Source organism: Sciurus vulgaris (genome assembly GCF_902686455.1).
Source record: "Sciurus vulgaris genome assembly, chromosome: 3".
NCBI lineage: Eukaryota > Metazoa > Chordata > Mammalia > Rodentia > Sciuridae > Sciurus > Sciurus vulgaris.
The window spans coordinates 155,202,415-155,216,703 of record NC_136463.1 but is presented as its reverse complement, the minus strand read 5'-3'; the positions used below and the strand labels follow the sequence as shown (position 1 = coordinate 155,216,703).

The 14,289-nt window shown below is 33.8% G+C and overlaps 1 protein-coding gene across 2 annotated transcripts in view; it reads right to left on the bottom strand.

Moving 5' to 3' along the window:
* Positions 1-14,289, bottom strand: part of BMPR2 (bone morphogenetic protein receptor type 2) — a 161,502-nt gene that overhangs the window by 33,201 nt on the left and 114,012 nt on the right. For both annotated transcript variants that reach the window (XM_079130572.1, XM_079130573.1), the window contains exons 4-5: positions 915-1,025; positions 204-295 (exon numbers count right to left, since the gene is read on the bottom strand). In XM_079130572.1, the coding sequence (XP_078986698.1) occupies positions 204-295; positions 915-1,025 (203 nt within the window). The remainder of the gene's footprint in view (positions 1-203; positions 296-914; positions 1,026-14,289) is intronic.

Genomic DNA, 14,289 nt, shown 5'->3' with positions numbered 1-14,289 from the left:
AATGTTTTCATATAATTAAATCTATCATATCCATTATTTAGTTTGGGAACCATAGTTATCAAGTCATCTCTAATAAAATCATAAAACCACTCATCATAGTAAGACTTTTAAAGCAGCTTCTGAAATATTACCAAAAGAAATTTAGTAATAGTTAGAAAACTTGGTAATAATTATAACAGCCCAAAATCTAAGAACAACCTTACCTCCAGCAGTTTCAGATTATCTAGGTCAAGAGAGGGCTCTGATGCTGCCGCCTCCATCATGTTCATACTATGAAGACCTTGTTTACGGTCTCCTATAGGAAGAGGAAAAAAATTAGAAATATGTAATTTTTTAAAAATGATGATCTTTATTACACTTTTTACTATATTACAGTTTTTAAAAAAGCTGCAGGAGTAAAACTACTCATTAAAACAGGAATCATCTATAAATGAAGACAAATAATGAAAAGTATGAAAGCTAAATTCTAAGTGATGCTCCCATCATGACTTAAAGTTTAAAACCCTAAGAAATATTGAGAAAACTTTCAAGATTTTATTAATTTTATTTAAATGAATGAGTGGTTGATGATTTCCTAAATAACCCATCAAGCCTAAAGTTTATTAATGGTATCTGTAATTTACTTTGAAATAATTCAGTGGCACAGGAGTTGGTAGTGAGTGGGGATTTATACGAAACAATATTGCTCATACGTGATTAAGTGTTGAAGCTGGGTGGCAGGTATTCTGTTTGAGTTTGAAACTTTTTGTAAATACTGGGGGAAATTTTTTTTGTCGAAGACAAGAATGGGAGTTCTATAGCACAGAGTTTTGTTTTGTTTTTTAACATTCAGGATAGAGATTTTAAAAAAGAAATAAATTCTAAATTAATAGTGTGCTTAATAAGTGATAGGACAAAAAGTGGTATTTCATTACCTGTCAACATTCTGTATCCGAAGCATAAGGCAACTATCAAAACAGCTAAGACAGAGACAGATGCCAAAGCAATGATTATTGTCTCATCTCGGTTAAATGAATGAGGTGGACCTAAAAGAAACAAATTTTAAAACAATGTCATCCTTTTTGTTTCTGAAGGTACTGGGAATTGAACCCGGAGGTACTCTACCACTGAGCTATGTCCCCAGTCCTTTTTATTTTTTATTTTAAAAACAGTTTCTCTGAGTTGTCAAGCTGGCCTCAAACTTTGATCACCATGCTTCAGAATCCAGAGTAGCTATAATTACAGGTATGCACCATCATGCCCTTTGGTCATTCTTTTTTTAATAAAAGTACTTTGTTAAATATTGACAGACTGCTCTTTAGAAAGGCTGTATCAATATATAAGCAAATCAGTAATGTTTTTGCATGAAAGGAAATGAGAGAGAAATAATAAATTAATCACAAAGATCATCTTTTCCCCCCAGTACTAAGCATTGAACCCAGAATCTCACACATGCCTTAGCTATATAGCCAGCCCTTTTATACATTTTTCATGTTGATTCAGGATCTTATTAAGTTGCCAGGACTGGTCTTGATATAGATTATCTTACAAAGACTTGAAACACTGTAAAATCTGTTAGGTATGCTTGTAATTATTGATACATCTACATTATGGAATAGCATGGACAGGACAGCATAATTTTTTTGATAGTACAATATTTAAAAGTACAGTCTTTAAAATCATACTCATTCTGTGGGATTCAGAAAATTATTTGACTTTTTAGTGCCTCCATTTCCTCATTTATAAATATATACCTTTTATATCAGTTGAAGCTTATGGGGGAATCTACAATGTCAAGGATATATTATCTATGCAATTAATGTTAGCTATATTAATAAATATATCATTAATATTCATGAAAAGAATATGGCTATGCAGGCAATTATATATGAATTAGACTTAAACTTACTTCTTCCACTTATTGCAAGACCTTGGGAAAATTTCATCTGTCTGAGCCTAACTTTACTCATTTGCAGAATGGAGACACATATATCTATACCACAGGATTATAATTACAATGTAAACATGTTATGTGTTACTTTAATTCTGTGGGTCAGATCATATCTAGAGCAAATACTCTTTAGGGTAGATGTCCACAAACTAGAGCAGTGTGTCCAAAATAGAGCAAGTAGAATAGTGAAGATAAACAACTGAATTGTAAGAGATACAAAAAACTGAAAGTGTGCAATATAATGAAAGAGAGAGAGAGAGAGAGAGAGAGAGAGAGAGAGAGAGAGAGAGAGAGAGAGAGAGAGAGAGAGACACGAGAGAATGCAGTTGTCTTGTGGAAAAATGGAATTATTTTGAATAACTAGGAGGAATAATGAGATTTGATTAATGAACATTCAAGACAAGTCTGTAGCACAGAATACAGACCTATGACTTACAAATAGGGTTGTCTAAAATAGAGTAAGTTATGTATGAAATAGCTGTTAATTATTTTACCAGAGACATTCATGTAGTGCTTGGGATACTCACTAGAGGCTGGGCTTAATAACTGTTCATTTCCTTATTTAATCATTCTCTATACTCAATAAAAATCAAGCATACTGTATTTTAAAACTTCCTTGCTTTGGACATTATAATTACATGCTGTATTCAAACTAGAAGTTTCTATGGCAAAGTAAGAATTCTCTATGTCAAAGAGTTCCTCTGATGGGTATTCCTGTTCTAAATGAACTTATCTCAAATTAAGTAGAGTTGCATATTTAAATGTCACAAAAATATTTCTAAAAAGAATCTGTTGAAGCACTGAAATATTTCAATTTGCAGGCAGTTTATTAGATATTAATAAAATTTAAAATAATTGTAACTATTTTTAACATATATAGTGAGTTATATGCAGAAAAGCTACATATAAAAACTTACCTTACCATAATGAGATATTAGACTGGCTACAATTAAAAAAAGAAAAAGAAAAAAATTTGGCAAGGATGAAGAGAAATTAGAACTATCATGTGTTGCTGGTAGGAATATGAAATGATAGATACAGTAGAAAACAATTTTGGGGGGAAAATGTAAAACAGAATTTCCATTATACCTAATAATTCTACTCCCAGGCATATACTCGAAACAAAAACGTTTACACAAATGTTCAGAGAATCACAATTCACAGTAGCCCAAAGTAGAAACGGCACAAATGTTCATATGCTGATGAATGGATAAATAAAATGTGGCATTATCCACACAAATGATATTCAAAAAGTTGCATATGTTATGATCTATTTATATAAAATATTAAGAAAAGGCAAATCTATAGAGATAAAAAGTAGATTAGTAGTTGCCAGGGGTGATGAACAAAGAAAAAGGGAGTGACTGGTTATTAGATACAGGGTTTCCCTTATAAGGAGATGAAAATGTTTTGGAACTACATAGAGGTGACAGTTGCACAACACTGTGAATGTACTGAATGGCTCATTTTACTCTTGTGAATTCTGTTATATGAAATTTACATCAATTAAAAAACTCAACTTGGCAGGTGCAGTCCCTAGCAACTCAAGAGGCTGAAGCAGGAGAATCTCAAATTCAAAGCCAGTCTTAGCGACTTAGCAAGGCCCTAAGCAACTTAGTGAGATCCTGTCTCAAAATATAAAATAAAAAGGGTTGGGGATGTGGCTCAATGGTTAAATGCCCCTGGGTTAAATCCCCAGTACCAAAATAATAACAACAAAAACTGAACTCATTTCAGAATTTGCCTAACTCAAGAGAAATTTTATTTTCAATGCACTTAAACATACACACACAACTAAATAATACTTTAACATATGGTATACAAAACTATTTTATGTGTTTACAGTTCATCATATAATTAAAACTGTCAAATACAGTAGTCTCCCCTTATCCATGGGGCATACATTCCAAGATGCCTACTGGGTTCCTAAAATCTCTGACAGCACAGAACACCATAGAGTTGGTTCTCCTTATTCATGGGGTGTGCATCTGCAGATCCAAACAAGATTCCAGAAAGTTCCAAAAGTAAAACTTTTATTTGCTACACATTAACCACTATACTAAATTCACATAAAGTAGTGTGTACACATATCCTGCAGTAATCTCTGACCATTTCACAGATATTCATTCTCTCCTCAGCTCCTATCTAAGCATTGTTCACATCAAGTTTTGTTAATTGACTCTGTAGTTAGACCAATGATGTTGTAATTAACACGTGCAGACTATTTTTCTTGTCATTATTCCCTAAACAATACAGTATAAGAAATATTTATATAACATTTATAGCATATTATATAGAATAAATAATCGAGATAATTTAAAGTATACAGGAGGCTGTGTGCAGATTATATGCAAATAGTTATACCATTTAATAGTACATATAGTCATCTTTGGGGCATCTGAGAGGACTTCCTGAAAAATGACTGTATATGCTATGTTGTTTCCTATATGTACACACCTGTGGTAAAGTTTAATTCATAAATTAGTAAGAGATAAACAATAATTAATAGTAAAATAGAAAAATTTATAATAATATGCCATAATGAAATTGTCAGCATCCCTACTTTTGTTTTTTGGGACCATTATTAAGTAAAATAGGAGTTAATAAAACACCAGCACTGTGCTACTTACTGCAACAGTCAATCTGGGAACTGAGATGGTTACTAAGTGACTACAGGCAGGTAGCACAAACAGTGTGAATATGCTGGACAAAAGGATGATTCATGTCTCACCTGGGATGGAGTGAGACGGTGTTAAATTTCATCACACTATTCAGAATGGTACAGAATTTAAAACTTATGAATTGTTTATTTCTGGAACTTTCCATTTAGTACTTTTTGGACCATGATTGACCATAGATAACTAAAACCTTGCAAAATAAAACCATGGACAATGGGGGATTGCCATACTTTGTTTTTAATATGACAAATTTTTAAGGAAGAAAATTAATGTTTAGGTACTTCTCAAAGTAAGAACAAAAAGCATGATATTTTATTTTAAACATTGGCAAATAATGCTCATATTTTGTTTTATTAGGATCAAAAGAGAAAAAAAGGTGGGAGATGAAAAATGGAGGACAAAAAGAAGAAACAAGGAAGTAACAAAAATAGTGACATTTAAAGTAGAGATTCAAAGAAGGCAGAGTAAAGGGAAAGAAGATCACAAGAGGTTCCACAGTGAAAACTGATGTGAAAGAATATCTTTCATTTTTAGCATTTTGTTAGGCTGTGGATAGCAAAGAAAGATTTTTGGTTTTTTTTGTTTGCTTGTTTCTTGTGATTGAACCTAGGGGTGCTCTATCACTGCGCTACATCCCCAGTCCTTTTAATTTTTTATTTTTGTTCTTTTCAGTTATACATAGCAGTAGAATATAATGTGACTTATTTGTATGAACATGGAGTACATCTTATTCTAATTAGGATCCCAGTCTTGTGGTTGTACATGATATTCACTGTGATGTATTCTTATGTGTACATAGGAAAGTTATTATTCCATTGTCTTTGCTATTCCTGAACTGTGTCTCTCTCTTCCTTTTATCCTCTTTTGTTTAATATACTGAACTTCTATTCTTCCCTTTCCCCCTTGTTGTGTGTTAGCATCCACATATCAGAGAGAACATTTGACCTTTGGTTTTTTGGGATTGGCTTATTTTGCTTAGCATAATAGTCTACAGATCCATCCATTTTCTGGCAAATATCATAAAGTCATTCTTTTTTATCAGCCCTTTTTATTTTGAGATTTTTTAAATCTCAAATTTAAATTAGTAATTTTCAGATTTACCTTTATTATTATTTTTAATAGACTGTTATCTTTTAGAGCAGTTTTAGGTTTACAGAAAAATTACTAAGAAAGTCCCGAGAGTTCTCATATACTGACTCTATCCCTATAGTCCCAGGTTCTCCTATAATTAATATCTTCCATTAGTCTGTGCTATCTCCCCAAATTGATATATTTAAGTCTTAACTGCCAATGTGATGGAATCTAGAAACAGAAACTTTGGGAGTTAATTAGGTTTAGAGAAGGTCATGAGGGTGGGGCCCTCATGATGGGACATATATAAGGAGAGACACCAGAGAGCCCTTTCTCCCTTCTTTCTTTTGTGGGGGGAGGGGGTACCAGGGATTGAACTCAGAGGCCACTGAGCCACATCCTCAGCCCTATATATATATTTTAATTGTGGATGAAGCTTTATTTTTATGTGTACTTGATAACTGAACCCAGTGCCTCACACAAGCTAGGAAAGTGCTCTACCACTGAGTCACAACCCCTGACCCCCCAGTCCTGTTTTGTATTTTATTTAGAGACAGTCTCACTGAGTTGTATAGTGCCTTGCTAATGCTGAGGCTGGCTTTGAACTCCAGTCTCACAAGCCGCTGGGATTACAGGCAGGTGCCACCTCCTTCTCCCTATCTCCCTATCCACTCTCTATGCCCCAGTATGTGAAGACAAAGTGAGAAGGTGGTCACCTTAAGTCAGGAAGAGAGACCTCACCAGAACCTGACCACACTGTCACCTTCATCTTGGAATTCTAGCCTCCAGAACTGCTTTTATCCTACGTGAGGCAGTTGAGTGGAAAACATCATCACGTGTGGCGGGCGAAACCCAGGACTCAGGGTTACGCCACGTGCATCTAAAGATGGCGACTGGCAGAGAGCAAACACATCCTGATTATGCCTGGAGAAGGGCAGAAAGCGTTTACCATTGGCTGTATGATAATCAGTTCTGCTGCCTAGCGCGGGTGGACGGATATACTTTACATGTATGCTTGAGCGAGTGATCGCTTGACCTTTAACAGGATTGGATGGACATATCTGGTTACAATTGCTTATGCATGAGACGGCTTATATATTGAGGGTGTTATTTGATAAAGCGGAAGCTGCTTCATGAACCTCTGAAGTGTACGTGTCTTTCCTCCCGCTGGTCCAGCCGTAAGAGAAGCGGCTGCAGAGCCGCTTGGAGAAGCCGGGCAAAGAAGCCGTGGCTTTCAGTAATCATTGATGTGAGTAGGAAGAAACAGCTGAACATAACAATTCCTTAAAGGCTGAGTACAGGACAGTATGACAACTAAGAGTGTACAGGGGCCCCAGATGCAAAGAGAGCCAACAGTCACCTGCCAACTCTTCAACAGGCCTTCACCAAGGTAGCCCCAAGTGTGACTGCAACTGACAGGAGAGCTGAGAAAACACCCAAAGGTGTAGGTGTATAGTGCCTGTTAAACTCTAAGGGGAAAAAAAATGTCTATAGGCAGAGCAGAAGAACTAAGACAAATCTCGGCACTCCAAACCCTTACAGATTAGATCATATCTACCTGTAGTTGGACAAAGGGTGAAAAGGTTGAGAGCTCTTTTCTGAAGTGCCCATGGCATGGGGCTTACTGAATCCTGAGGGCAAAGGCAAGAACTGAGAGAAATCCTTCAGGCATTCAGATCCCAAACCTTGCTAATGGGATGTTTACTATGTCCTCAAATCATTTAGAATATTGGTGAACCAAACTGAACTAAGGCAATTAAAGCCCAAAACCAGCTCAGCTATGACTACATTCTTTCTGACAAAATGGAGTGTTCTTTTCTGAATGTAAGTATTTTTTACTTTAAATTCTACTGTGATTTTACCTGCAATGTTCAGGGTGGATTTTTGTAATACATGAATTAAATAATTGCATTAAAATTGCATTCATGCAGATACACAGTTTCTTTAACAAATAGATTTTATATTTCCCATTGAATATTTTAGAGATATCTAAACAACACACTCAATTAAATTCCTTTTCATCTCTCCTAAACCAACTTGTCTTCTCTGTTAGTACCAATATAAAATGATTAGTACAGGAAAGCAAAAATTATTGGAAGAGGCAAATGAGTACTTAGCAATTAAATGTTTCTCAATTTGTACCATTTTTCATCATAAAATGTTCTTAAAAGTACAAAGCACATTTTTCCTGTTTACTAAACTACATATATTTTAGGAAATATCTACAATATGGGAGTCATCACCGTGAATATCAGTTAGTCCACATCATACTTTTAGGACCCACTGGGAATTCTTGGATTGAGGTTTTTAAAAATTATTTTCATCTGGCTTCCAAATTTTCCATCTCATCCTTTGTTATCTCTTTTGGATAATGTCAATCTGCTTGCCTTAGTGTTTTTTATAATCTAGTATGGGCTTTTAAAAACTGACAGCCTAACTGATAAACAAATGTAAAATGTGAGAAAGAAGAATCAAAGCTTAATGGACTTACCTAAAAAAATTATCTGTGCTTTCATAAAAAGATTTGGTAACATCTATCTTGGGTACTTAACAGGATTTGACTATGTGCTCTGTTCTTGGCTATGTACAAGACACATACAAGTGTCTAGGTAAGCTATCAGTGTACCGCATTATTCCCTAAAACCCTACAAATACATTAGAAATCTCAGGGTCATCCTTGATGTTTTTGTGTCCATTTGAAATAGAAGGTCTGGGAGAGACCTTCTGAAAATTTCAGAAGAATTTTGTGCTACTGTAAAACCAGCAAAAGAGGGCAGCATCAAAAAATTATAGAGATTTTTAAAGAGATTTTACCTAGTGCATGGAATGAATGTGTCCCTTACAAATGCATATGTTAAAGCTTAAATCTCTAACGTGATGGTAACTCAGAGTAGGGTCTTTTTTTCTTTTTTTAGATGTTTATGGACCTTTATTTTATTCATTTATTTATATGTGGCACTGAGAATTGAACCCAGTGCCTCACACATGTTAGGCAAGTGCTTTACCACTGAGCCACAACCATGGCCTGAAAGTGGGGTCTTCGAGAGGTGAATTAAGGATGTCTATATGCCATGGCTCATACAGAGCACAATACCTATAAATGAGCTGGTGGTAAAGTACCCACTAAGCAATGGGCTGTAAAAGCTGCTCTTAAGATAGAGCCCTGTACTGGATGGGTGAAAAAAACTTCATCATTAACAGGCGGGGAAGTGTGAAATGATAACTTATTAAAGACCACTAAATTTCTGATTTGCAAACTACCCCAGGGTCTGGTGATAGAAGGCATTCAAGACTTCAGAACAGATCTGTACATTCTTTGCAAGAAGGCAAGTAAGGCTTATTTGGGTAGTCTGAAAACAATAACTTGTGTGCTCCCAACGCCAAACATTTAACAATCACGCCAAAAGACATCCAGCTAGCACACCACATTTGTGGATATTCTTAAGAATTCGCTATGATGGAAAATATTTCATTTTCCAACAACAAAATATTTAAGTGTTGGGGTATTGCTCAGTAATAGAACACTTGCCCAGTGTGAGAATCCACAACATAAAAAAAAAAAAAATACTCTCCTCTTCATGTTGTTATAGTTCTGAACATTATATATTACCCCTCAAAGGGTCAATGATTCCTACATACTTAATTGTGAATGAAATAAATAGGTGCAGAAATTAGCTTCTGGCAGTTTTTATACTTTCATTTGTGTATGAATTTTTATATTAATGTGGGGACATACAGTATTACTGTAAGTCAAAACATTTCGTGAATAAGTTCAGCAGTTCAACTTCAATAATTATAAAAAGAAATTTTTCTGGACAATTACAGCATTTGAGTTTTTTTAAAAAGTAAATTTCTTATTGACAACAACTAAATGAAGCTTTTATCATCAGTGAATTCTATTCATTCACTATAATTTTCTGAGTTGTCCTATATGCAAGTATATGTCTATAATGTCTGTTTTTTGTGCTGTTATTATAAGCACTATTAAAATGCATTAAACTATAAAAATGTAAAGTAGTTATATGAGGTGACTTAAGGTTCAGATTTTGTATGAATTATGTTTTTTGAAGGTTTAGCATTCTTTGCTTTTTTATTCTCAAATTTACAAAGAAAATGTACCATACCTTTTACAATGAATTCATTAACTCAAAATCCAAAATATGAATTATTAATTGATATAATGAAGAGGATAAAAAATGTTAAGATACATTTTAAACATGTTAAATGCCAAACTAATGGTTAAATATTTCAAATTACAAACTTTCCAGGTTATGTCACATGGTTTAAAAATTTGATATCACTGAAAAACTGCCAGGAAAAATATTTCAGTATGTGTATTCACAAGTGTGTGCATAAAAGAGGTCTTTAACTAAAAACTCTTTTTGTTGTTGTTTCTTTAAAAATCCTTTTTATATCATGTAGTTATATATATGCTATACTTGAATTGTCTTGTTCCCTTAGCTCTAATAAACCCTCTTTTTCCTCCCTATTAGTTTTCTCAGTTAAATACTCAGCCAAATATAAACATTGCTATGTATGCCTGTGTGCAATGGCTGGGTTTGTACAAGCAAGCACTTCCTGAATGCAGAACAGACAGGGAACCGCTGTCTGCCTGGTTGGAGCCTGGGATGTTTCTGTTTACAAATTCTGGAGCCAGGCCGGGGCTACTACTGGAGGCGTGCTGTCTGCTTCCTTACTACACTCAGCCTTTGTCTGGGTCTGTGTCAAAGAAAGAACAACATTGTTACATGTGCAGCAAGAGGCAAAGGGAAGTTTAAATAAAACACACTAGTGGTTATGTCAGCTCCTTAATCTTTTACCACTCAGAGGGGAAAGGCAAATTAAGGATTAGTTGTTCTTTTTTTTTTCTTTCTTTCTTTTTTTTAAAGCACTATACTTTTCATAAAAGCAGAGAAAAATATCTTAAAGCAATTAATATGATCAGAGTTCAATGAATTCCCTAGCAAAATAATCCAGGTTACTAAAATGTCATTTCTCTACTAAGATATAGTGTGCAGTTCAATGTTTTGAACAAATATTTTTATACGGAATAAACAATGTTGATTTAATTAATGTTTGGAATGGCAACTATACAGGAATTGTAATAAGATTAATGTTTATGTTTAATGTCCTAAAAACAAATTGTTAAAGGGCAGATTTCTCATTTGTTTTTAACACATTTAATCCTGAATATTTAAGACTAGTTATAAATTTGTCTCCTTAATCATTCTCAACAGATCTTAGCTTATTAAAAAGCAAGCAAATAACAATAAACAAAATCAGACCATACTTTGAATTGGGCATTTTATATCTGATTTATAAAAGGAATGGTAGAAAAACAGAAAATGAGAGTCTGAAGCTAAAGAACAACAACAACAAAAAGTTAAAAAAAGAGACAACGTCTTTTAGCTTTGCCTTTTAGTTTCATTATGTATCTGTAATTTTAGTTTCTTCAAAATGTATTTAAAATAGCTGTTTCATGCCTGGCATGGTGACCCTGCCTCAAAATAAAAAAATAAAAAGGGCTAGGGATTAGCTCAGTGGTAGAGCACTCTTGGGTACAGTACCCAAAATTGCAAAAGTAACATAAAATAGTTGTTCTGTGATAAGAAGAGACAGAATTTCAGCACAATTTTCTTTTATGAATTAAAATGGTTAATTATATGTGATTGGAATAAAATAATCAAATAAGAACAAAAAGCACATTTAAACATTAAGAATTTCATTAAGCACATATACAAAAAGATGAGAATAAATAGATTATTTTACATTAAAAAAGATCTACTGAAGTATAAACAAAACATGATTAAAGGCTGGCACGGTGGCACATGCCTGTAATACCAGCTGCTCGGGAATCTGAGGCAGGAGATCACAAGTTCAAAGCCAGCCTCAGTAACTTAGTGAGGCCCTGAGCAACTTTGTGAGACCTGTCTTGAAATAAAAAATTAAAAGGCTGGGGATGTGGCTCAGTGATTAAGCACCCTTAGGTTCAATGTCCAGTATAAAGAAAAAAAACCCCCCAAAATTAAATATGGTCACAAAATATTTTGGTATAATTCTACCAGGATGTAATTATTTCTATTCTGTTCAATTTTATTTATTTTTGGATGTGATAAAACAAAGACTTTGTTACACCAAACAACTCCTGAAAATAATTATTTAATATAATACTTCTTAGAGAACATCAATAACCTAACAGAGTAAGAAAAGTCAATTTGTCTAAATTTACACTAGAAAAATGGAAATATAATCACTGTAATTATTCATTATTTAAAATAAAACAAAGCAAAATTCACACTATAAGAAAGTAACAAAATTCATAAGAATCAAAGTATCAAAGATCCCTAGTCAATTTTCTTATGTGCTCTATGATACTTGTAAATCCAGAATTCATACTGAAGACCTGCATTCAGAAAATGACCATGAAATAATTTTATTATAAAAACTGAAAGTTATACCTTATCATTTACCCATTGGATGACAAAATATAAATCACATTTTCAAATACCTGTTGCCTCATTTTATGTTCTTTTCATTGTGACAGTAACTTTTACTCATTCTCATAGGGAAAGCAAAATACTTAGTTGAAGAAAAAGATTGGTTTTTTCCTTTTAAATTTCTGATGTTTTCTAGTTTTACCCCCTTGTTCTGGCTTTCCCATTTTGCATAACTATTTCCCCCTTATAAACCTGTTTTTAATTATAAAATATAACTCACATAAACAAAAGTGTTTCAAAACACAAATGTATAGTTTATAATGAGTTATTATAAAGAAAACAATCATGTAGCCAACACCTGGGCCAAGAAATAGAATATCCAAGATCCCAAAAGCCTCCCACCTAGTCTTAACAGCCTTTTTCAACCCCTGAAACAGTCACTATCCTGACTTTTGTAGTAATACTTTCCTTGCTTTTAACAGTACCTACTACCATCCTGTATGTTTAATTTTGCGTGTTTCTGAATATATAAAAAGAATTTTTATGCCTTGATTATTTTGTTCAATAATACAGTTTAACCATGTTGTTGGATGTGGCTGAAATTTATTCAGAGTTGTTTTTCTATATAACAAATGTAGTTATTTTTCCTTGTAATGAATCTGGAGATTTAAAACAATAATTTTAAAACCATCCTATATAATTCCTACTACATTTCACAAATACATACATTTGGTTTTTCAATAAATTCAGTATTTTAAGGTATCCAATGGTTGCTGCCAAGAGAAAACTATTAAACAAAGCAGACAAATGAATAGGTTGTACACTCTCTTGCTGTTTCTAATGTTTTGGCAGCAGAAGTAGTAGACAGCAACAAAGTAGGCCAGAGTTAACATGAAATGAGCCTACAGTAAGGAACAGAGAGGACAGAAAAACATGGGAATTAAGAGAGAGAGAGACAGTGGGGGAAAATATGCCTTAAACGTAAACTATACAGAGTTTTTTGAAATAAACACTGCTCAGAAAACCATCCTTAATTCATTTCTAAAACCATTGAAATCTTTAATCTCTCACATAATTCCCACAGTTTCCTCATCTCCAAAGCACCTATTTTAACCTGTCCAACAATTTTAAAAAAGGTTACTACTACACACACACACATCTGATCTTCAATGAGAAGATATTAAAAGGAACTGTGTCTCTGCCAGATCATTTTTATTTTCTCCAAAACTATCCACAGTATTTTCTCAGTTCCTACAAACCACACTCCTTAGATAGTGAAGATAGAAAGATAAGGTTACAGGCACCCACATGTCCTGCTTAGAAGCACTGGAGAAATTCTGGCATATACAGGAAGTTCTATTTTTTAGTCCAACTCTATCTCAGTTTTAAAATAAAACAGACAAAGATTGTATAATTAAAATACAGTGAAAGTCACCAGGAGAAATATTTTTATTTATGCCATGTGGGAACACTTTGCATGCCAATTCTTATACATAATGTTTTTTATTTTAAAAAAACTGAGGAACGTATAGCATACACAATAAAAAAGGTGATAATATATACCTGCTAAAAGATATCTATTAGCATCTATGTGTTTAGTACCACCTCTTATTTATGTGTGTGCATGTGTATACCTGTTAAGTTTAGAAGATAACTCTTTCTGCTTCCTAAAATTCTCACTTTTGTGTGATAGAAATATATCCACAGTCTTGCTTTGGCCTCAGGGAGTATACTTCCTAGAACTTTGACTTTGAAGTTGGTCACATGACTTGATCAGGCCAATGGGAAGTTGGTAAATTTAAAGTGAGCAGGAATCTAAAACATGCTTGTGTTTGTACTTCTTGTGATTAGGTAATCAACTACTAAAAGAATTGGTCCTCAATAGATGTTGCCCCTTGATCTTGCGACTCAGAGAAGATGTGAACTGACCCTATAACCTGAAGTTGAGTCAGTCTTGGATCAGACAAATAATAGTTTATCTACAGACCTATGAGCATGAGAATAAATGCTTTTTGCTAAAGGGACTGAGCTTAAGACTGGCTTGTTGATGATGCATTATTGGCAACAGCTGACAAATAATGAGTGTATCTATTACTACGCATGTAACATCTGACACAGGTGTATGTGAATATGTATAACTTTCAATTGTCTAAAATCATATATTTAGGAATAG